This window comes from Sciurus carolinensis, chromosome 6, assembly GCF_902686445.1.
Source record: "Sciurus carolinensis chromosome 6, mSciCar1.2, whole genome shotgun sequence".
In the NCBI taxonomy this organism is placed as follows: domain Eukaryota; kingdom Metazoa; phylum Chordata; class Mammalia; order Rodentia; family Sciuridae; genus Sciurus; species Sciurus carolinensis.
The window spans coordinates 58,816,863-58,840,961 of record NC_062218.1 but is presented as its reverse complement, the minus strand read 5'-3'; the positions used below and the strand labels follow the sequence as shown (position 1 = coordinate 58,840,961).

Sequence of the window (24,099 nt, the reverse complement as noted above, 5' to 3'; positions counted from 1 at the left end):
TGGGCTTCTTTCAGCCAAAGATTTAGAGAGGGGTGTAAGGGCAAAAAGGAAGGGGAACAAAGAACAATTTCAAGGGGTTCCCTGTTACAGTCTATCAGTGCATCATTGGGTCTCACATCTTTGTTCATATAAAAGTGTTGTGGAGGTCACAAAATAGATGTGATAGAAAAGACAAAGCTATCTTCATAGCACTACCCTCTTGCCTTGATTCTTATCAACAGAAAGTATGGAGCTCCTGTTTACTTGCCAGAGTTAGTAAAAATCCTCTTAGGCCAGGAGGGAACTCCAGATGCTGACAAGAACAACTTTATTAGGAGGAGGCTTTTTAAAGAGAATGGATTTAACTGGGCACAAGAGACTTTGGATGAGACTGGAGACATGCAGGACATTGGGAAATCTTTTGAGGTTTCTCTCAGTCCCATAGCCCTGGAAATCACTGTGCTCTCAACAGGAGATTATAGCAGCCAGAATCTATAGGTAAAGTAGTCTAGATATTTTGAATCTACTTGCAAACTTCCTTCTGATGATCAAAACCAAATACTTCAACTAAAACATTTGAGGAGGGAGGTAAATAGAAAGGAAGGCCTCGCCAGCTGTTCATATATTATTTGGGCATTTATAAGAATTTGGTGCTTACAGTGTTGGGTTGGTTCCAGCTACAGATATTAGGAAATATCCAGTGGTCTCTCTCTCTCTCTCTTTTTTTTTTTTTTCTTTTTTCTTCATTTATTTTTCTTTTTTTATCTAGTGGTCTCAGGAGACCAAATTGGAAGCCTTTGGAAGGCAAATGCAAAGAAGTTTCTTGTTTTGGTGGGGTGGAAATAATAAGCACAAGGGAATTTAAGAAGACATCTATTTTCTCATATAGTCATCCCTCAGTGTAATGTACAAAGCTGCTCCCCCACCCTTTCCATTGCAGCCATTTCCCCGCCTCCCAACTACTGTCAGTCTGTGAACATCCTAGCTAGCTATTGGTTCATCAGTCAGCTTACAAGTATCCTTCTCCATTATTGGTCCCCTGTGAGCCTGGCAGAATTTAACTGCTTAAGGGTAGCTACCCCTGCCATCTTTTCTCTCTTGCTTTTCTCTCACCCTGACTCACTTTTCTCTCTCTTCCTCGCTTTTCCACTCTTTCTTGTGCCTGCCCTTTCTCTTTCCCTTTCTTTTCCTCTCATTTTCTCTCTTACCCTGCAGTGAGACACTCTGTTTGCTTAATAATCCTCTTATGTGATTCCCCGAGTCCCGCATGGTTTCCGTGGGACTCCTTACACTCAGTATCCACAGGGGATTGGTTCCAGAACCTCCTTGGATGCCAAAATCTACAGCTGCTCAAGTTCTTATATAAAATGGTATAGTATTTGCATACAATTTACATATATTCTCCTGGATACTTTAAATCATCTCTGCATTACTTATAATAACTGATACAGCATAAATGCTATGTAGTTGTCATACTATATTGTTAGGGAATAATGACTGTACATAGTTAGTACAGATATTTTTCCCCCAAAATACTTTGGATATCCAAGTGGTTGAATACACAGATGTGAAACCCACAGATACAAAGGCCCAACTACATAGACCTGAGAAAACATTTAGCTAAACGTGTGATCTGCAATATGTATGAAGAATTCACCCAGTGCCATACTCCTCACCCACATCAGTGCCAAAGGTTCATGTTGAAGTAGCTCTCAGTGCTTTTGACCCCATTCCACAGATTCTTTCCCCCTGAAATCTCTAGTAACTCAGGGTTTCACCTTATGCTGGGATTATGTTGTAAATTCCTCATCCCAAGTAAGGAAAAATTTGTGGGATGTGGATGTACACAGGAGAAATTGTGGCACTTTGTGCAGGTTCCCCTGGGTGGCGTCTCAATGATGCCTATGATAAACAATAGTCGCGTGTGACTTTGGGTGTCTGTTTACGATTTTTTGCTGAGTTAGATAACCCTAGCCCTAAACTTAGAAATTAAAAAAAAATTATTAAACAATTTCAGCCACTCAAACTTGTTTACATGCAAAAAAATTTTTAAAGATGAAATGCACTAAGTTAAAACATTAGGAAGGAACAAGAGATAAGCTCGAGGACGAGGGCGGGTGGCCAAACAGAAGTGGGACAAAAGGGGCCGAAGCAAACTTTATATTGGAATTTGGCTCTTAAGTGAAATTCCCAGCCCTCCAGGGTAAAGGTCAGGGTGGAGAGCTGGAGAAAATCGCCCATGGCCCCGGGTGCCCAGGGTCTTTATAGGCCGGAATAGGTGGGGGAAGGCTTGAGGGTTTAGTGTTCCCCTGGGGTTGGCTGGGGACTCCCACTGATTGATAGGTGGTTGCAAGACACCCCTAGGGTTTATCTGCAGTCTCTGATTGGTTGTTCTTCGAGCGGGCTGCCTGATGCCCTGGCTCTCCGCTTGCTGTGGGTCGCCAGTCGTCCTGCTCCCTCCCGAGCAGCTGCTCAAATCCCGACCTGACACAAGAATCCTGTATCCTCCTTATTTTAATTAGGAAATGAAATCAGGATCCTGAGCCAGGGAAGCATGGTGATCCGTCCCACTCCTTGTTGCTGAAAGCTCCATCCTTGTCCCTGATGACAAGCCAATAATAAGAACACTGTTTTGAAAAAAAAAGGAAAAAGAAGAATTATTGCTTTGCTAGCAAAGGAGAAACACAGGGGATTCCTGTCCTAGAGGCAAGAACAGGGGGCTTTTAAAGAGGTGACTCAAAGGCTACATTCCACATGTTCTCTGTTGGAGTTGTAATCACTTGTACATTTGGTAGATGGTCATTTCTGAGACCTTCTGGTACCATCCCCAAAGTCTGGATTACTTCGTTCCTATGGTGGATGTATACTCAGGGTCAGATAAATCTGCCTAAAATGGGGAAGAAAAGTAATCCTGTTTCCCCTGAGACTAGGGAGGGGGAGAGATTAGGGAGGAACTGGGAGAGAAGAGAAAGAAACCACCATTTAAAAACTCAGTTGCAGTGGCAGAGCAGCAAGGGCTGTATTCAAAGCATAAAGTGGACCACTGTGACAGCCGGAAGCCTGGGGCTCTATCACCGCTCTGTTAACCTTCCTGGCTGAAAAGTCTGCCTTCCAAATGAGGGAAGTCCTATGAGACTGTGCTGGACAGAGGCCTGCTCAAACAAATTAAAATGGGTTGGGTGGTTAAAACAATAACGTAAGACACAAGAAGTTTAAGGAAAGAACTGAAAGAAGGAAATAAAGAGGAGAGGCGGCTCAAGAGCAACACACTTTTATATAGGACAAGCCTGTGGAGGGAGGCCCAGTGGAGAATGAGATCCCACTTATAGCCTGGGGAAGTGGAAAGGGAGAATTAGGGAAGGGTCCTCTCATATATTTTCAGGATCTCATTCCCAGATAACAATTTCCTTTCTCATGAAGACAAAGTGTTTGGGGTTTCTCTGCACGATAATGGAGTATTGGTGGGGTTTAGGACAGGCTGAGTCAGAGTGACCTTGAGGTGACTGTTGTTCTAAGACAGAAACTGTTTCAAAATACCATTGCCTGTGTCAACTTCTTCCTAACAAGAGGAAACTATTCTTTGAAAAAAAAATACATAAGTCTTTGCAATTCCTGTTGTTATTTTACCTAATAACATGTACTAGTTGGAAGAAAAGATTTATATTTCATTTTACTATCACCTCATCTTAATTTATACTACCTTTTGATGTACTTATAAGATAGTAAACATTCTTATTTTGTTTGCTTTGGCTTTTACGTTTTTTTCTTGATGATTACATTTTTAAAGGGCATCCAAAGTTCAAAGTCATAGTTATTTTCTTGGAGAGGAAGATGCTTCATCTGTAGTAACTGCAGCTTTCTCAGACTTGCAAACGAGGTAAAGATAGAAGATTAACTACCTTACTAAGCAGCATTGCTTCTGATAAAAGGACCACTAATTAGTGCATTGTGTCTGGGCTGGGAGGAACTAAAGATGAATTGTAAATACCAGAGGAAGCCAGACTGTGGGTTTTTCTTGTGCACAGTGACTGTTATAACCAGCAACCTATCTTGTGGGGGACCAGGTGCATCCAAGGGATGGTTATAATAAATATTTGTTCCTGTGTGGCATGAGCCTTCTAAGCCAAGGTGGCTGCCACACCCATGCAATATAGCTTTTACAACTAAGTCACTTTGCGACTGAGCTCTCATCTGAAGGGCCAAAGACAATAACTCCTGGGCAGCTGCATGAACCATGGTATGAAGAGGTACTGCTGACCCCAATAAGTTGTAGTTCCTGTCCTACATCTTCTGAGCAGTTTGCTGCCTTACATGGCCTGTGATGATTGCATGAGTCTAAAGTATTTAGTTGAACCTAAAATGACCCCCTAGTTTAAATTACTCTCAGTTCTGTGATATAGGGGTGTTGCTTTAAGGAAACCCTTCAGTGACATGACAGACACCCAACCCAAACTATTTTAAGAAAAAAAAAAAAAGGACTATGATTTAGTCACTGCAGTCATGAATGGCTCAGGTATGTCTGAATCCAGGAACTCAAATGATATCATCAGAGCTCTTTATCTTTTTCTGTTTTTCACTTTGCTTTCCACTCTGCTGGCTACTAATAGCTTAGCTGATGACTCTAGAATGAAAATAATATGTGTCAGAGAGAGAGAGAGAGAGAGAGAAACAGACAGACACAGAGGGAAGAAGAAGAAAGGAAGGAAACCAACCCACAGTTGACTCTGATTGACTGGCCTGATGCGGCATGTGGCCATAACTTTGCTACATTTATAATGGAATCTTGTCATCTGTCTGTGAGGAAGCACCTCCTCTGATGCTTGGGAGGGTCTCTTCTGAACAGTGCTTCTCTTGTTACCATGAAACTGAGTCTATATTTTGAATGACAGCCCCAAATCGAATCTGATTTGGGATCAGAGATCTTGTCATCTCCTCCTCTAATTAGTCTGAAATGCTATGACCAGAAGGACTGTGTTGACCACCTCATTACCCTTAAAATGTTGCTGAGTATGTAAATAAATGCCAGAATCTGTGATTGATTTTCAGACAGGAAGAAAACCATTTCTTTTGGCAGCTGAAAGAGGCCACGTTGAAATGATAGAAAAACTCATCTTCCTTAATCTGCATACTTTGGAAAAGGATAAGGTGAGCTGGACTTTGATTTCTTTGCTGAAAGGAGAGTAACAATTGGTGTGTAGATTTGGTGATGGCATTTCGGTTCACCCATAGATTTGGAGAACTACCCAGGTGAAATTCATTCAGGTTTGCTGTGGATTATCCAGATTGGCAGTTTTGTTCCTTAAATACTTTGAAGTCAGTTGACTACATGGATATTTTCCCACCATCCACTGCAATGCTCTCCCTTCCTCCCCTGAGGTCTGCTGTGGATTCAAGTCTCACATAACTGGGGAGGGAAAACCCCCAGGGTTGACATCTGTATCTATATGAACATCTTTGATGATTTTCTTAGGAGAAATTTCTAGATGTGGAATTGTGGGTAAAGGGTTCTGCACGTTTAAAATTCTTTTGAAGCAGGCTGTGGTGATACACGCCTGTACTCCCAGCAGCTCAGGAGACTGAGCCAGGAGGATAGCAGGTTCAAAGCCAGCCTCGGTAACTTTGTGAGGCTGTAAGCAACCTAGTGAGATCCTGTCTCAAAATAAAAAATAAAAAGGGCTAGGGATGTGACTCAGTGGTTAAGCATCCTTGGGTTCAATCTCTGGTACCATAAACAATAAAAAATAAATAATAAATAAAATTAAGAAAATAAAATTCTTTTGATACATGTTACCAAAAAAAATTACCTCTGAGAAATCTTTTACTAGTTCACCTCAAATGGGTTAAGTGGAATTACTTTTGTTTTCCCACATTTTGCTAGCAAATTGATAAGAAAGGTGAAAAAGGAAAATAAATGATTTTTTTTCCTTACTCGTTCACATAGCTGTCTTTTCACTTAAAACTTAAAAATACATAAATCTTAACTTAAAATTGTGGATAATGTGGCCCACATTCTGGACTGAAGCTTTAACCAAAAAGAAAGCTTCCAGAAAACCCACTGCAGCCCTGCAGCCCTGACTATTGGAGTTGTGTGATCTTCAGCACAGGAGATGTACTACCCCCATTGTGTGTCTGTTGCAGGAAGGAAACACTGCCTTGCACCTGGCTGCGATGCATGGCCACAGTCCTGCAGTGCAGGTGCTGCTAACTCAGTGGCAGGAAGTCAATGAGACCAATGAGGTATGTGGTAATGCTCATTCCAGCTGGACTCAGGACTTAAATGGGGAAGGGTCAGAGGAACAGCTTCAAGAAAGGAATGGGAGGGTTGGGTTGTGGCCCAGAGGCAGAGCACTTGCCTAGCATGTGTGAGGCACTGGGTTTGATCCTTAGCACCACATATAAATAAATAAATAAATAATAAATAAAAAAGGTCCATTGACAACTAAATAAATATTTTTTTAAAAAAGGAAAGGAATGGGGGCTGGGGAGATAGCTCAGTAGGTAGAGTGCTTGCCTCTCAAGCACAAGGCCCTGAGTTCGATCCCCAGCACCACAAAAAAAAAAAAAAAAAAAAAAAAAAAAAGGAAAGGAATGAGAGGAAGACAAACTTATTAGTACCTCGGCCTATAAAAATGTGATGCTAAAAGATTTCTACTTTTTGACTCAAAGTATCCCACAACACTTTGTTAATCCATTCCTTTATTACCCACTCATTCAAAAAGTGATTTGTTTAGTAGACGAAGTCTGTGTTCTTATGCTAGAAGCCTACAGGGCAAGGAAAGCATGCAAGAAAAATAATAATGTATTGGGCTACATGCAATTATAGATGTACCTGTAGCATGCCATGGGGACACAAAAGAAGATCATTTCAGAAATGACAGTCTTTGGGCTGGGGATATAGCTCAGTTGGTAGAGTGCTTGCCTTGCAAGCACAAGGTCCTGGGTTCAAATCCCCAGCACCACCAAAAAAAAAAAAAAAAAAAAACGACAGTCTTCACAAAGGAGGTGATGTATCATCTGGGTCTTGGCCTTTGAATGGACATTGGCAGGAGGGGCTTTGAGAAGGGCATGGGTGTAGAGTCTTTCAGAGAAGAGCCCAGTAAAGGAACTGATGTGTGAAAGAGCATGGTTTGTCTTGGGATGGTTACTCTCAGATTGAGAATCAGGAGACTAGGAAAGGAGGCAGCTGAGCCAGGTGAGGCAGATAAATAATGAAGGGCTCTGCTTACCGGAGACTTTGGCTTTGACCTATTGCCAGCAGAGATCTTGAAGGGTTTTAAACAGTGAAGAAGGATGGAAATCATCTTGGGTGTAGCAGCTAACTATGAGCTCTGAACTACGACACAAGAAAACTTTCTTAGCCCCTAGAATATTTATTTTATGCTTCTTGAAAGAGGTGTTTAGACTTTCATCTTATATTTAAAAAAATCATACACCTATATGGGAAAAATAAGTAAATAAGTTGTTTAAATATTCCTTAACTTCAGGTTGACTTTGATTCTTCTAAATCACTTTCTCATGCAGAACCATTTTGTCCTTGCCTTCAAAGGTGTGTGTGATGCTGTGTTTGTGTGTCCACATAATAAGAATGACCCACCTTATCTCTGAGGTTTTCTTCTAGGCCATCAACACCCATTCTGAAATAATGCACATGCTCCAGCAATGACAGCTACCTCATGTCTGCCATCTGCTTGACTGAGATTGTGAGATGAATCTCAATTTCAGATATTCACATGTGAAACAATGTATGTCAGAATTGATGGAGTATGATCATACAAATAGCAACTGTGGACAACATAATGAAAATTGAAGGTTATACATGTGAGCATGATGATGCCCGGGAGAAGTCACTGTTCCATTTGGTCCAGAGATACCCACCCAGGAGGGTCCCATGCATCCCTGGACCTTGGGACACAAAGATTAAAAGTAGGACTCTGGTTGCCTGAGTCTACCCTGGATCTGCCACTATCTACTTGGATGGTCCTGGGCACATTACATAGGTCCTCTCAGCCTCCATTTCCTCATCTGTAAAGTAGCCTTGTAGGAAGATAATGAGGTTTGAATAGAAAGTCTGTGTCGTATACTTAATACAGGGAATAGTGCTGAGCACACTGTGTAAACCAAGTGGCATTTATTCTTTTCATTGGTGTTGTCATAGGTAGAAAAAGTGGGATCATGGTTGCCGTAGGTATGTGTAATATGCATTATTATGAAGCATATTTCTTCTCTTCCAGTTCTTGGGAGAATGTAAGCCAGGCATTCAGCCAAGGATCATAGAAAAAAATAGAGCCTTTATTTATTTATCATTGTGTGTGTTCACTCTTGTCTGACCACTTGGCATAATGATGATCAAGTTTAGTTGGTTTAAATTACTTAAAGAAGATTCCAGGTGTTTTAGTTGACTTTTTCACCACTGTGATCAAAAGACCTGACAAAAACAATTTTAGAGAAGAAGTTTATTTGGTGCTCACAGTTTCAGAGATCTCATCTGTAGACAACTGACTGTTGCTCTGAGCCCGTAGTGAAGTAGAACATGATGGTGGAAGGATATGGAGGAGGAAAGCAGTTCAGAACATGGCAACAAGGAAGCAGAGAGAACTCCACTCAGCAGGGACAAAATAAACCCTAAAGGGATGCCCCTAGTCATCTACCTCCTCCAGCCAGACCCTACCTGCTTACAATGACCACCCAATCTGTGGATCAATTCATTGATTAGATTAAGCTTGTCATAACCCAACCATTTTACCTCTGAGAATTCTTGCATTGGCAACACATGAGCTTTTGAGAGACCCCTCATATCTAAACCATAACACCAGCAATTTGGCCTTCTTGAATGAGAGTTATGAATCATCCATTAAACTCAAAAAGAACATGAATTACTTGGTGTAAATCTTGGATGTGATTGATCTTCACAAATCAATATAGAGATTGTCTAAACCTGTTCTTGCTTCCACGACAAAATGTTAGACTGAGCAAAATTTTTTGGGGGGGCACCAGGAATTGAACTCCGGGGCGCTTAACCACTGAGCAACATTCCTAGGCCTTTTTTAATACTTTATTTAGGGACAGGGTCTCGCCTCATTGCTTAGGGCCCTGCTAAATTGCTGAGGCTGGATTTGAACTCACAATCCTTCTGCCTCAGCCCCCTGAGCTCCTGGGATTACAGGTGCATGCCACTGTACCCAGATAGATTGGGTAATTTTTAAATTATAAAAGTGTATTGCTCACAATTCTGGAGGCTTTAAGTCCAAGATCAAGGTGGCAGCAGGTTCAGTGCCCATTGAGGACTGCTCTCTGCTTCCAAGATGGTCTAACTTGTTGCTGTGTCCTTATATTGGAGAAAAAGTGAATGCCGTGTCCTCACGTGGAAGAGGGCAGAAATACCAAATAGTTCCTCAAACTCTTTTAGAAGGGCACTAATTGCATTCATGACTGTGAAGCCTGTTTGACCTGGTCACCTCCCGAAGGCTCCCACCTCTGAACATTATTGCATTCAGGATTAGACTTCAATATGAATTTTGGAAGGACCAAACATTCAAGTCATAGCAGAAATCAATATCTATAGTTGTAGGATTGAATACAAATCTTTATCTTACTCATATTCACTCTGATCAAGTACTTTACCACTGGAATGTGTGCACATGAATTTCTCCACCTTTTAGCTGTTTTAGAGTCAAGATACATTGGGGAGAACTCAAAGTCCAACACACTTTAATTGCAGATTAGGATAAGTTTCAGTTGCCCAAGTAAAAGTGTACAGTGATAATATTATCCTTTTGAATAAGACCTGTTAATATTCATATGTCATTGCAGTCGTTTCCTGTTCTAAGCTCTTGCCAGATCAGTTAGAGTAGCCCATAATATCATGCTCCAGAGCAGTGGTCTCCAAACATTCTTGGTAGCAAACTCACATCAAAAAAGAAAGTTCAGGCATGCCCCTATTATGTACATTTATAATTTAATTAATGTATTATAAAACATACCATAACTAGAATTTTTTAAAAATTCAAGAAAAAAGTAAACATAAATAGCAGTTTTACATTTTCTCCACACTGAAAGGAATTATCTTATATTCATCTGACTTTTGCCCTTTCAGTTTCCTTTGTGTGTGTGTGTGTGTGTGTGTGTGTGTGTGTATGTGTATGTGTATATATATAAGCAGCTGCCCAGAATTTATTTAAGTAATCTTTGAGGCTCTTGGACATTTAGTTTATTTCAATTTTTTATGTTATCAAGAACCTCTTTGTATATAAACCTTAGTTTGAATTTCTTACTCTTTCTTTTGAATATGTTCTTAGAGATAGATTTTTGGGTCAAAGATATGAACATTACTAAGCCCAGTGGTGCATGCCTGTAATCCCAGTGGCTCAGGAGGCTGAGGCAGGAGGATCGTGAGTTCAAAGCTAGCCTCAGCAACTTAGCAAGGCCCTAAGCAACTCAGTGAGACTCTCTCTCTAAGTAAAATAAAAAAAATAAAATAAAAAAAAAAGGGCTGGAGATGTGTCTCTGGGTTCAATTCCTGGTTAAATAAGAAAAGAAAAGGAAAAAAAAAGAAAAGAAAAGATGAACATTGATTAGACTCTTGATACAGTAAAGAGATTAATTCCTTCTTTTCCTTTCCTCTTTTTTTTTTTTTTTTTTTTTTTGCAAATGTTTTTCCTTTTGGAGTTTGCCTTTCAGCATCTGTTTTTCCTGGAAAAATGAGAAGACAGATTATGAGGAGTGATTCCTTTTTACATAGACAGCTGACCTTAGGCACTGTGATGTAGTGGTCCCACCTTATGGGATGGGAACACTGGTTCTGTGCTCCTGCCTCCCTGTTAACATGATTGTTAATGCCTAATCAGCTACAGGTACAACCTATGGACTTACAAATGCACTTGTTAAGCAGAATAATGTTTTAGGGATAAATGGTTAGGAAGTGGAGAAGGCATTCTGCATTTCTTTCATGTTTTTAGGAAAAGATTTTGCATGAGGAAGCAACTATTGTGTGAGACCAGTTATTTCTTTTTCCTGTGTTTTGGTCTAAACCAAAGTCTTAACTTTTTCCACTTGTATTTATAAGTTTCAGAAAACCGGAGTACCAAGATTACTTTATAAAAGACTAATATTACTTTTTAATTATGTGTAATCTGAACTCCTTTTCTGACATTTCTTCTACTATATTGTCACTGGATTCTAGTAATATAGAATCTAGGTCTGTTTGTATCATTTTCTTCCCTTGTTTTTTCATGTTGTTCATGTATCTTCCCCTCTAGCAGTGCAGATCTGGGGTATTGCAGTTTCCCCCCTATAGGCTTATAGTGACCCTATAGGTTCCCTAAACCTTTTCTTTAAGGGGGACAATATGCAACCCTAAACCAAATAGCCCCTATGAGGATGTTAACAATGTTGTCAGAGTAAGCAGAATGAGTTCAACTATTATCTGCAGTATAACAAATAGATTTGCAATAAGGTCTGCAGTTTCTAATGGAGGACAAAGAGGATGGGGAGGGGTGTAGGATGTAGCTGTTAATGGGATAAGAAAAGAATATATAGAAGTTCTAGATAATAGAAAGAGTGAGAGTGTAATCAAAAGAAGTTGGTTGTTAGCATGTGAAAAGGGAGAAAGAGACTCTGAGGGAACAGGTAAACAAAAGGAAAAGAGAGCAAGAAAAGTAAAGAAATAAAAACTTAAAATTTTTCAATAAGGAGAAAAAAAATCTACACTATAACAGTCATATAGTATTCAAACCTCCCAGTCTTCAGTAGCCTGATGCATGAGAGGTACCTGACAATGAGCTTCCCTCTCTAGCAGGTATCTCAGGATGGATTTGCCCCACCTAAAGATGGAAGATACAGCTTCTAGGATTATCCAAGATGGCTGCTCTGGCTTCCAAATGTGTTGGCAAATAGGGAGCTGCAGCTCGGGGTGTGGGCGTGGTTGACTGGAGGTCCTGGAGGCGGTGCGGTTTGTCTGGCAGGGGTCTGGGTGTGGTCAGTCTGGTTGTGGGATCCTGGAGGTCGTGTGCAGTCAGTCAGTCTGGGGGTCTTGGCAGTGGGATGCAGTCAGTTGGTCTGAGGGCCCCGGAGGCAGGGAGTGGTCGGTTGGGCTGAGGGATTCTGGAGAAGGGGCTCAGTCAGTCCATCCAGGCGTCCTACAGGTTCTGGTTGTTGTCTCAAAATGGCGGCAGCCATGTGTAACCAAACCTGTAGATACTGCGACAGTGAACTTCCAGGCAACAGCAGGCAGCTGGTGCTCCACTGGTGGCCTGCGGTCAGTCTTCTGGCTGCTGTCGGATGATTGGGAGGTGAACCTCCGGTGGTGGGTGATGGTTAGGTGAAAGGCAGGTGATGGACAGGCAAGAAGCAGGCAAACGGCAGGCAAATAGTCGACAGACAGTGAGCAATCTGCACTCAGGGGCTGGCAGACTGCAGGTGATCGCGATAGACAAATGGGGTAAACAGCAGGGAATCAATAAGCAGCAAAAACTGCCTCACCAAGAAACAGATATCCTCTGCTTGAAACCCGAGTTATAGAGCAACAAGGAATGCAGCCTCCCTCTAGTCCACCATCTTGAATCTCTCTAATATTACTTTTTAAACAGCATGCAACATTTTAAGTCATTTGTAAAGATTAAAGCTGTACTTGGTACAAATATACTTCTAATTTTGTATGTTTCATTCTGCATTATATTTCCTTATTTCCAAGATTATCTTTCTTAAAAGACTTACTTTCTTGTGGACAGGGTCTGTGTCCAATCCATCTTTCCAATCCTACTTCATATAGCCTAATAAGTGTTTGATAGAAAGATTAGTAGAGGTCAAGTATGAATGGTAGATGGAAAGTCTTAAAGGAGGCAGCATAACAGAGTAGAGATTGTCAGCTTTGAAGTCAAACACTAAACTTATGTCCTGGCTTTGTCAGTTTTAATCTGAGGTTTAGTTTTCTTATCTGTAAAATGAAGATAATATTAACCCTGACCTCACAAGATTGTTGTATGATTTGGCTGTGCCAAAGCATGTCATCTTGGTAGTATAAAGTGGCACAGAGATACTCAATGATATGTCCATTTTAAAAAATTAACATACAAAAGGTATAGAGAAAGCACACTGTTTCTCAAAGTGATTTAATTCCTCTACAAGGGGCAATTAATTTTTACTTATTTTTCCTTTTGTCAGAATGGAGAAACGCCATTCTTTTTGGCTGTTGAAGGAGGTCATGAAGAATGCAGCAAAGTGCTCCTGGCAGCAGGAAGTGATATCAATATTCCAAATAAAGTATGTGCCCTGGGCTGCGTTCACTTACACAGTGGGTGGGGGACTTAGAAGCTTCTTTGTTACTTCTGGCCCTTCATAGGTCACTCGTTGTGTTCTTGTAGAATTAATATTTATAATATGTTTTGTTTGGGGTAAGAATGATTTACCTCTGACATTCTCCATTAACATCTCCTCAAAAGCAATGCCATTCCTTCAGTCATTTGGGGAAGGAATAAATGAAAATAGGGCAAAAGGAGCAAGTACTCGTCACCTCTTAAAGACAGATGCTTTTATTCTACTTTGTTTTCTCCATAGAAACTAACACATGCCTGTCTCATGCATCACAGATATTAAAAAAAACAAAGTTTGTTGTATGAAAACTCAAGTGGTCAGCCTGGGGCCTGAAGAACACAGGCCTTCTTCTGAATACAGAATGCTTTTGTATTTAGTGATGATGCCATGAACCTTTGTAACTCTCAAGACTATTTTATTATCTTCACTTTTTTAAAGATTAGATAACTATAATTTGAAAAGCTAAGGAACTGTTTTAGTCAGCCTTTTTTGTTACTGTGACCAAAAGACCTGACAAGAACGATTTTAAAGGAGAAAAACTTTATTTGGCTCATTGTTTCAGAGGTCTCAGTCTATAGACAGCTGGCTCCATTGCTCTGGGTTCAAGGTGAGGCAGAACATCATGGCAGAAGAATGTGGTGGAGGAAAGCCACTCAGAACATGGCCACCAGGAAGCGGAGAGACCACTCCCCTCACCACAGACAAAATACAAAATATAAACCCCAAGGGTACACCCCCAGTGACCTATATCCTCTAGCCACACCCTACCTGCCACCCAGTTAATCCCAATCAGTGGATTAATGCACTGATTAGGTTAAGGCTCTCATAACCCAATCATTTCACTTTTGAACTTTCTTGCATTATCTCACACATGAGCTTTGGGGAGTTTCTCATATCTAAACCTTAACAGGAACTCATCCAGGATCATACAACTAGTCAATGGCAGTAAAAGGATTCGAACCTATCCTGACTCCAGTGCCTGCCCTTTTAACCACTGCAGTGACCTTGTCCTCAGATAGTTTACTTTCTTTTTGTTTTCTAATTAATATTAAATTATAATGAAAATAACTCATGACAAAAAACCTGAATAGTACCATATGGTGTATGATAAAAAGTACCTTATTCCAACCCCACATCAGTTTCACTACCTGAAACTAAAATCATTAATAGTTTATTTAGTCTTCCAGGAATTTTTCATGCATTCATGTGGAAAGTGTGACTTGACTAAATAAATGCATACTTGTACACACACCAATACCACATGAATGGTAGCACACCTTATATACTGATCTGTATCCTGTTTTATTTATTTATTTGCTTTTGGTTCTGGGAATTCAACCCAGCAATATTCTACCACTGAGCTACATACCTGGTCCTTTTTATATTTTATTTCCAGACAGGGTCTTGCTAAATTGCTGGGGCTGGCTTCAAGCATGCAATCTTTCTGCTTCAGCCTCTCAATTCACTAGGATTACAGGTGTGTGCCACCACACCTGATTGTTGTTGTTGTTGTTATTTTAATTGCTGATATCTTAGGATTTTTGTATCAGCATAATGTGTAAACGGTTTCTTTTCAAAAGGTACAAAGTGCCAGGGAGGTGGCACACCCCTGTAATCCCAGCGACTTCTAAGCTAGCCTCAGCAATAATGAGGTGCTAATTAACTCAGTGAAACTATAAATAAAACACAAAATAGGACTGGGGATGTTGCTCAGTGGTGGAGTGACCCTGAGTTCAATCCCTGGTACCAAAAAAAAAAAAAAGGTACAAAGTTAAATACTATTAAATACTAAAATCGAGAATGAAGTCCCAGGACTGGAGTTGTGGCTCAGTGGTAGAGCACTTGCCTAGCTTGTGTGAGGCACTGGGTTCAATTCTCAGCATTGCATATAAATAAATGAATAAAAATAAAGGTCTATTAGCAACTAAAAAAAGATAAAGTCCCAAACAGGTAATGTTTTATACCCTTGTAGTCTGCTGGTATTACTATACTTTCATACAACCCTTTTGAAAAGCAGTTTGTCACTTTATTTTTACTTATGTATGGGAAATTATTTTAAAGGAATAATCTAAAAGTAGGGAAAAGCTAGCTACATGTGTTAAGATAGATGATGAATTTATTATCAGTAGCCAAAGAATTAGATACAACCTATACATGCAATGAATGGTAGGATAAGGCTGAATAAAAAAATGGCATATCTATTTCTTGGAAAATTATGTAGCCATTAAAATTACAATGATAAATACTAAAAATATATTGTAATATAAGAATATTTATCATAGAATGCTAATTTAAAATAATAATATATAGTACATAATAAAATATTAATGTAACAACATTAGATTTATATTTACATGGACAAGGATTATAAGAGAGAATAGAAAATGAAGATAGTAAGTTGCTTCTCATTGATGTTGAAAGTTTGTTGATGCAATAAAGAAACACAACATCAAGAATTTGTGGGGCCATGGAAGCTTCAGCATGGAAGAGCTGTGTTGCTTCTCAGTTGCTGTACAACCCCCGCTTCCCCTATCCACAATCTCCATCCACCCTCAAGTCCCAGGGAAGGCCACCCTGCTTAGCAAGACTCTCTTGGGCTCACTCCATTGTTCTGTACCTGTTCTCACATCTGTGCATAATTATTTTTCTCTCATAGAGATTTTGTTTTGTAATGATTTTCACATGCATGGACACACATTCTCCCTACTTGACTGACTGCAGGATCCCCATTGTCCGCATCCTTATAACCATGGCCTCAGCTACTTTGTTAATAGCTTCTAGACAGAAATTGTCAGAAGTCCATTCACAGTTTTTACTAGCGCTGGAATTTGAATGTGGTTTACTAGCTTGGCCCCTACGCTTATGAAGAAATTTAATCACAAAATATTATGTTAATGGCATTAAGAGGGTGGAAATGTAATCTAACTATAATGTTTAGAGATGTGGTCTTTAGGAAGTGATTAGATTAGGTCACTAGGGCAATTGTATTCTGATGATTATTGTATTGTAGTAGCTTTATAAGAAGAGGGAGAGACCACATAGACTGAAATAAACACAAAGTTTTGCCATGATGTGATAAAACCATGAGGGACCCTCACCAGAGCCTGCTCCATGTAATTTGGACATCTAACCTCAAAAATTTTGAGCTAAATACATCTCTTTTCCTTATAACTTTGCTTGCCTCAGGTACTTAATTATAATAATGGAAAGTTGACTCATATAGTTTCTTCTAGAGTTTCAGCTTAAGTTCATTAGCACATTTCCTAGATCAGTAACCACTGGTGCCACCATTACCTACCCATTTCTACCATCCCAGAGAAGATCGCAGGGAAACAAGCAGTGTGAAGCAAAAAGCCAGCAACATGGACACATGTGATCACAGATGTGTTGGACTCATTTTACTTTCACTTCTATATGTGTTTGAACCTGGAAATGTTTTACTTGGTGACACTGATTTGTCTTGGTTTCCAGGAGGTTGCTTTTGTGTTCTCTTACCCTCTCCCTATCACTAAGAGAGAGGGTACATAGTTGAGTCATTTCTGAGGAGATAATTGGAGTAAGAATATGGATTTGGTTGATAGCAGGCTTCCTCCATTTGTGCTAGATAGGAGGGAATGCCTAGGCCTAGCTAACTGCCCTGGGTCCATTGAGGACTTTTGTAGACCCTAAGAATGCATATTTCTGAAGGCCCTACCTCACATTCTTTCAAATATATTTGAGTGCCCCCACATTCTGCTTTAAATAATTTTCTTTTTGCTGTTAATTACTCTAAAGGGCTCTTATATTTTTGCTTTTACAATTATTTGACCACAATAAACACCTAATTTATGATTGATTCTGATTTCTTAAGATTCTGTGCATAACTGGGAATTGAAGGAGGTGAAAAAATGTAACCTATAAACAGCAGGGGATTGATAAGCAGCCAAAACTACCTCACCGAGAAACAGATATCCTCTGCTTGAAACCCGAGTTATGGAGCGACAAGGAATGCAGCCTCCCTCTAGCCCGCCATCTTGGATCTAGCTGTAACCTATAAATTGCTTACAAATGCAATGAATATTTTATGAATATTACATTTAATAATCAATGAAGTATGAAGATGTTGCTTAAATATTTATTCACTTCAATTTTGTGGTTTTCTTTTGGTATCTTGGAACCAATGCATGTATTTTTAGGTTTCACATATTCCTTTGTCTCTTAAAAAGTCTGTGGGCCCTACACATGTGCCTGTAGTGCCTCAGGGGTAGCATGCTGCAGACTCACCCTGACTCCCCCTGCTCCTCCTGCCATAGGAATCTGGCTTTGAGTTTTTGAGAAGTTTGTTTCTGCTTTAGGCAGCCTTGGATCTTCCCAGTGGGAACATTTTTGACCATTTTTTATATGTATATATTTTAGTTGTAGGTGGACACAATACCTTTTTTTTTTTTTTTTTTTTTATGTCGTGCTGAGAATTGAACCCAGGGCCTCAGGCATGCTAGGTGAGCACTCTACCACTGAGCCACAAACTCAGCCCCAATTTTTGGCCATTCTGATCAAAGTGTTCCCTTATTCAGAAGGGCTTTCTTGGTCACTCACTAGAAAACAGCCATCCAGTCATGCTTCTCATTGTAGCACTTATAACTAGTTAATATCATTCTTTAAATAATATCCAGAATCTATTAAATACATTTATTTTTAAAAAAATTTTTAGATGTTGATATAGACCTTTATTTTATTCATTTATTTATATGTGGTGCTGAGAACCAAATCCACTACCTCACACATGCTAGGCAAAGTGCTCTACCACTGAGCCATAACTCCAGCCCCCTATTAAATACATTTATTCTAGATTTCCTGAATTACTGATCTTCCAGTCTACCAATCTGGATCAATTGATTGTTCACTCCCATTGGAATGTAATATCAGAGATCTTATCAAATTTGTTTACCAGGGCTGGAGTTGTGGCTCAGTGTTAGCACTTGCCTGGCATGTGTGAGGCACTGGGTTCTGTTCTCAGAACCACACATAAATAAATAAATAAAATAAAGATCCATTGACAACTAAAAATACCTATTTTTTATATCTTTATTTTATTTATTTATTTATTTTTATGTGGTGCTGAGGATCAAACCCAGGGCCTCATACATGCCAGGCAAGCACTCTACCTCTGAGCTACTACCCCAGCTCAGCACTAATTAGCCTATCTTAAAATGAGATTATTCTGGGTCATCATCTAGGTGGGCCTAATGTAATTATAAGGCTCCCTTGAAGTGGGAAAGGGAGGCAGGTGAGGGGGTCAGGATGAGTGTGAGAAGGACCCAGCTCACCACTGCTGGTTTTGAAGATGGGAAAAGGGGCATGTGAGTCAAGGAATGTAGGAGGCTTCTAAAAACTGGACGAGGCAAGAAAATGGATTCTCCTGGTAGCCTCCAGAAAGGAACACAACCTTCAATCAAACACCTTTTTTTTTTTTTTTTTTTTGAGCCCAGTGAAATCCATTTCAGATTTCTTGACTTCCAGAACTATAAGATAATGTTTGTATTAAGCCACTACGTTCGTGGTAGTTTGTTATAGCAGCAGAGAAAACGAATGTAGGTGGTTTTAGGCCATTTTTATAGATGAAGATGAAGGAGCCCATATTTGATAAGCCACTTAATGCTGGGTCACGTAGGCATTTATCATCAACCCAAGCTAGATTCTGTTGGTCAGAGATATACACATCATTCCTGTTAACATCTGTTCCAGTTACCTATTGCTTCATAACAAAGCAACCCAAAGCTCAGTGGCTTAAAACAATAGTGTGTTATTGTGTTTCATAGCTTTGTGGTGTTAGCCCAAATGACACACAGAAAAAGAGTCTCTAAAGATTAAGTTTATATGGGATAGCAGAGGATTGCAATGGGAATATGTGTGTCATAGTAGTACATTATGTGCTTATTCAAGGAGATTGAGGGCAGGGGAAATTTTTTAAGGCTAAAATGTGGTTTATGTAAAATCATTTGAAACAATAATCTTTGGCTACAAGGATTAATAACAAAGGTGGCTGCAATCCAAGATTAAATAGACTTTTGTTGGGCAAATGTCCTTGTTGAAGTATTTTTTTGCGTGTGTGTAAGATTGCAGTAGCCTTAATGCAAGGTTGTGGTTCTGGCAGAGTCTTTAGCGAATAGTTCTTATTATCAGGCAAATATGCATGAGTCCCCTCCTTCACAACCTCCTATCTTGACTAACCTATTTATGAGGCCTTGGAAAAAGTGACTCTGTTTGATTCTGACAACTTTCCCAGTGGGCTTCCAGTCTATTATGTGCTTATAGTCTGATTGGCCAGGATTTTGGTAATATAAAGGCCTAACTAAGCCTGGTATCCAAGATGGCTCCTCATATGCCTTGCAGTTGATGCCCGCTGTCAGTTGGGAGCTCAGACTGGGCTTTTGACCAGAGCACCAACACTTGGTCTCTCAGCGTGCATGAACCTTCTTACATCACGGCAGCTGGACTAAGAGGAAGTATTGCAAGAGGCAGAGAGCAGAAGCTGCCAGACTGGTTAGGGGTCATGCCTGGAACTGGCATACCATCACTTCTACCATATTCTGTTGGTCAAAGCAGTTACAGAGTCTACCCAGATTCAAGGGAGTGAAGAAACAAACCTTACCTCGTGCTGGGGGAATAGCAAAGTCATATTGCAGCAGAGCATGTGGGACAGGATATTGATGCAGCCATTAGGGAAAGCAGTTTTCTAAGCGTACCCTTTTATGTAGCACCTGAAAATACTTCGTGCCAGTCTATGGTTAATCAGTCAACTAATTCATTGATTTGCATTATTGCAAGGTACCATACTGGGCTGGTTGGAGGTTCAAGGACTACCAAGAGCAGGCTATGACCTGGAACAGGGTACCCTCTAACCTGGGCGCTAAGTGAAGACACATGACCATAGGGAAGTAGGAGGAGGCAGCCGGAAGGAGAGCGGAGGAGAGGTGCTAAAGGAGTGGCAGAAAGGCAGGGCTTCCCATGGGTGGAAATCATACTGAACTGTGAAACTGTACCTGGCAAAGAGGAGATCTGGTAGTCAACAGAGACAGGGAGGGAGGAAACCACTGAGGCATTTCTTGAGGCTAATACCAAGTCACCTATTTCTACTCAAGGAAGGCATTTGCTGGGCAGCGCAGAGAGAAGACTTGGTTCCAGTTCACTTCATACTTCTCCAAGCAGGGATTTAACTCTTAACCTGAGGCAAATTTGTCTTAACTCGGGTTGAGATAAGATAATACCATCAACTGGGTGACTTTAACAAACATTTATTTCTCATATTCCTGCAGGCCAGAAGTCTGACAGGGAGCTAGCTGGGTGGAGTTCTAGAGAGCGCCATCCTCTTGGTTTATGGATAGCTATTTTGTCCCCTTGCATGGCAGAAAGAGGACTCTCAAGCGCTCTTTTTTTTTTTTTTTAAATAGGGGCATGAATCCCATTCACCAGGGCTCTACCCTTATGACCTTATCACTTCCCAAAGGCCCAACTTCCAAAAGATGTGTGGCAATTGGGATTAGGGTATCACTATATGAATTTTGAGGGATACATGTAGTCCATTGCATATATGTCCCTGAACTCTGACAGCTTAATGGAGACACTTTGAAGCAGCAGTCCCTGCCCACCAAATAATTGGTAACACATTGGATTTCCTTTTTTAAATAGTTGCATTTTGTCACTGGGCTAATGTTCACCGTATGATAAACACTGCATAATAGCATGTTGGATTTTAATGGAGATCCTCTCTGCTCTTTCCACCTGTCTCTTGCAGCTCAATGTCAGTGTTTTGCAGACTGCAACCCGGAATGGCCACACATCCCTTGTGAACTTTCTTCTCAGTGAGAACATTGATCTGCACCAGAGGATGGAAGTGAGTGAGTCTATTCTAGTTTACACAGGTTTTGGTCCTGGCGCCCTGAAGCTGGCGGGAGGGAGATGTCCTTTGCAGATACACATGGGGGGATGAGATGTTTCACAAGGGAGGGATTCTTTCTGGGAAGCCTGGCTGACATCTTTTGGAGGTTAAGTATTAATCTTGAGAAATACAATCCGAGGGATGTATTTTAGAAAGTCATTTAAGTTCCTGAGCAAAACAAAATCTTTGTGTTTTAAATATTTGTACTTGTTGCAATAAAACTTTCTCATGTGTCTAGAAATGCTGTGATTCTTGTCAGAATCTCATCAGTCTGGAAAAATGAAGCTGCTATAAACATGAAGAGTGATAATTTTTCCACCTCATTGAACAATCTTGTTTTTCTTTTGGAAAGACAATCCTTCATAATGATTTAGGTTTTCTGAAGTTTGAATTGGCTTTGGTAGAATTAACAAAAGGCCTCTGTGCTGGAATTGGATGGGAAGGTTTTCTCTATTTTTCACTGTATTTTTGTTTCTCTTGTAAGAATATTATTTCCTCTGATCCTGCTGAGACATTACTATTTATTGCATTAACTTGAGGGTAAGGGATATGATTCGAACCATGTCTGATGGTTTTTGGAGCATGGAATTAGGGAAATTGGCTCTGAACTAACCACGTTCAGGCCAAGGATACTTCCTGTTTCTCAGGAGGAGCTGGACCCCACAAGGCGGGTGGCCCTGGCAAGAGGGATGCTGCCCTCTTCTTTGAGATGAAAAATGCTTCGTCTATGTTCATGCTTAGTGCTTCAAGGGAGAAGGTATTCTTGAGCAAAGGAGGCCTATGCAGCCTTCCCTTCAGACCGCATCCACCAGCTTTCCTCTGTGCCATCTTCTCCTTTTCCCCTCAGCCAGCCTCAGACCTGCCCTTCTGCTCTTCTCTTCCTCTGTGTGCTGGTGAAACTTGCCATCTCACTCCATCTCTCTTCCATCCATTTTCCCCTATCTCCTGAGAAGAAGTCTGCTGCATAGGGAAGTAAGGAAGTCTTGGTTCAAGTCTGGTCCCTCCCATTTTCTTGCTCTGTGGCCTTGCGGAAGTTACTGATCCTCTCTGTGCCTAAGGTATAAAGAGGGGAATATAAAATCTAGTGCTAGGATTGTTGTGAATGACATGGTTTCTGAAAAGCTGTCAGTTAACCCTGTGTTTAAAACAGCATAGCGACTGTTGGGGAGGTGCGTCATAAGTACATTGTGAGAATGTGTGGAATGTGCCCCGCTGATGCTTATTATTATCACCTGTTACACTCGACGAGTGCAATGCTGTTCTGTCCTATGGCTCTCGAACTCATCTGTGTCCCATCTCTCCGATCACTCTGCCTCTGTCTCCCCTACTGCTACCCTTACCTCTGCACACAATCTCCCTGTATCTTCCACCCATGCTTTCTTGCACCTGCACCCCTTCCCCGCTCATCACCCTCACGGAATGTTCCTTCCCCCCCACCCTCCTGCCTTAATTGTTTTTGCTCTTCCCGCCCCGCCCCTGCTTCACCACTTTTCCCCTACCTCTTGCCCCCTTCCAGCTTCCTTCTCTCCTCCCTGAGACATGTTTTCTCTTGTGCCTCAGCAGCCCGTGCAGCTGGGTGGGTGAGGCAGCAGGGGAGCTTGGAGACGAGGTGTGTGATGGTGATGCGGGTGTTTCTGCAGTCTGGCAGGGCTGGTAAGAAGCCTGGGTAGGGATGGGTGAGAGGGGTCACGAGCTCAGAAGAGAGACAGTTTAGCCACAAAGCAGGTGACCTGGGAGAAGGTTGCAAAGGGCTTGATGAATACGTGGCAGGACTCTAGAGAGGCAGGCGGGCTGAACTTGAGAACCTGGCCTCTGAGTAAGTGGAGACACCCGTCCTGCAAGACACTCAAGGAACTGAGGGCTTTAGATCATATCGGTTCAGGAAATACTGAATGTGTGGACATTTCTCCTTTTGTGGCTATTCTCTTTGTCTTTTGGCTCTTTGAAGGCTCTGAGAAGTCCTGCAGTTCAGCCCATTTAGTACTTCCTTATCCATATATGAGGTCAGCTGTCAGTTCTTCAGGAAAGTCTTTTCTGTCCTCCTGAAAGGTCAGCCCTTCCCCAACCACCACACTTTTGACCTTTCCTCCAAAGCTCTTGTCAAAATTTCTATTTTTTTTTAATTGTAAACAAATGGGATACATGTTGTTTCTCTGTACATGGCGTAAAGGCATACCATTTGTGTAATCATAAATTTACATAGGGTAATGTTGTTTGATTCATTCTGTTATTTTTCCCCTTTCCCCCACCCCTCCCACCCCTCTTTTCCCTCTATACAAAATTTCTAATTATATATTATGTGACTTTAAAAAAAAAAGTTGACACTTATTTACCCCACTAGATTGGGAGATTTCTGAGAATGGGCTCTGGTCACTACTAAATCCCTGGCATCCTGAAAAGAGGCTTGCCCATAGTAGGTGCTCAGTATTTCCAGGACAATGGAGGGGGAGAGCTGGCTTGCTTCACACACAGCCCTCAGAATGATAATATTTGTGAAACTTTTAACTATGGGCTCACCACTGAGTTGGGCAATTTTAGTACTTGGAGAAGATCAGGAAATGTCTGCTGAAATGAGTTGCTTTGTGATTTAAATGATGAAACCAAAATCTTTTGGATTTGAAAAAATTTTTTTTATTTCTGCAGCCTAAGGAGTCCCCTCTTCATTTAGCAGTTATCAACAACCATATCACAGTCGTAAACAGCTTATTAAGTGCACAGCATGATATTGACATCTTAAATCAGGTAAGCCAAACCAATCAGAATCTGATTGGTTTTTTTATGTTTCAACACAGTGTGTATTTATGGGGAGTTTCTGATGGAGTTCAAGTTACTTTAAAGGTTCCTGGGAGGAGCATGTGCACCTTTTTTTTACCCTTTTTCTTTTGTATACACCA

The 24,099-nt window shown here is 40.8% G+C and overlaps 1 protein-coding gene across 1 annotated transcript in view; it reads left to right on the top strand.

The window, feature by feature from the left end:
* The window catches only part of Polk (DNA polymerase kappa), a 151,130-nt gene that overhangs the window by 110,033 nt on the left and 16,998 nt on the right, over positions 1-24,099 (top strand). The window contains exons 7-11 of the mRNA XM_047555710.1: positions 5,026-5,124; positions 6,118-6,216; positions 13,138-13,236; positions 21,062-21,160; positions 23,849-23,947. Coding sequence (XP_047411666.1) covers positions 5,026-5,124; positions 6,118-6,216; positions 13,138-13,236; positions 21,062-21,160; positions 23,849-23,947 — 495 coding nt within the window. The remainder of the gene's footprint in view (positions 1-5,025; positions 5,125-6,117; positions 6,217-13,137; positions 13,237-21,061; positions 21,161-23,848; positions 23,948-24,099) is intronic.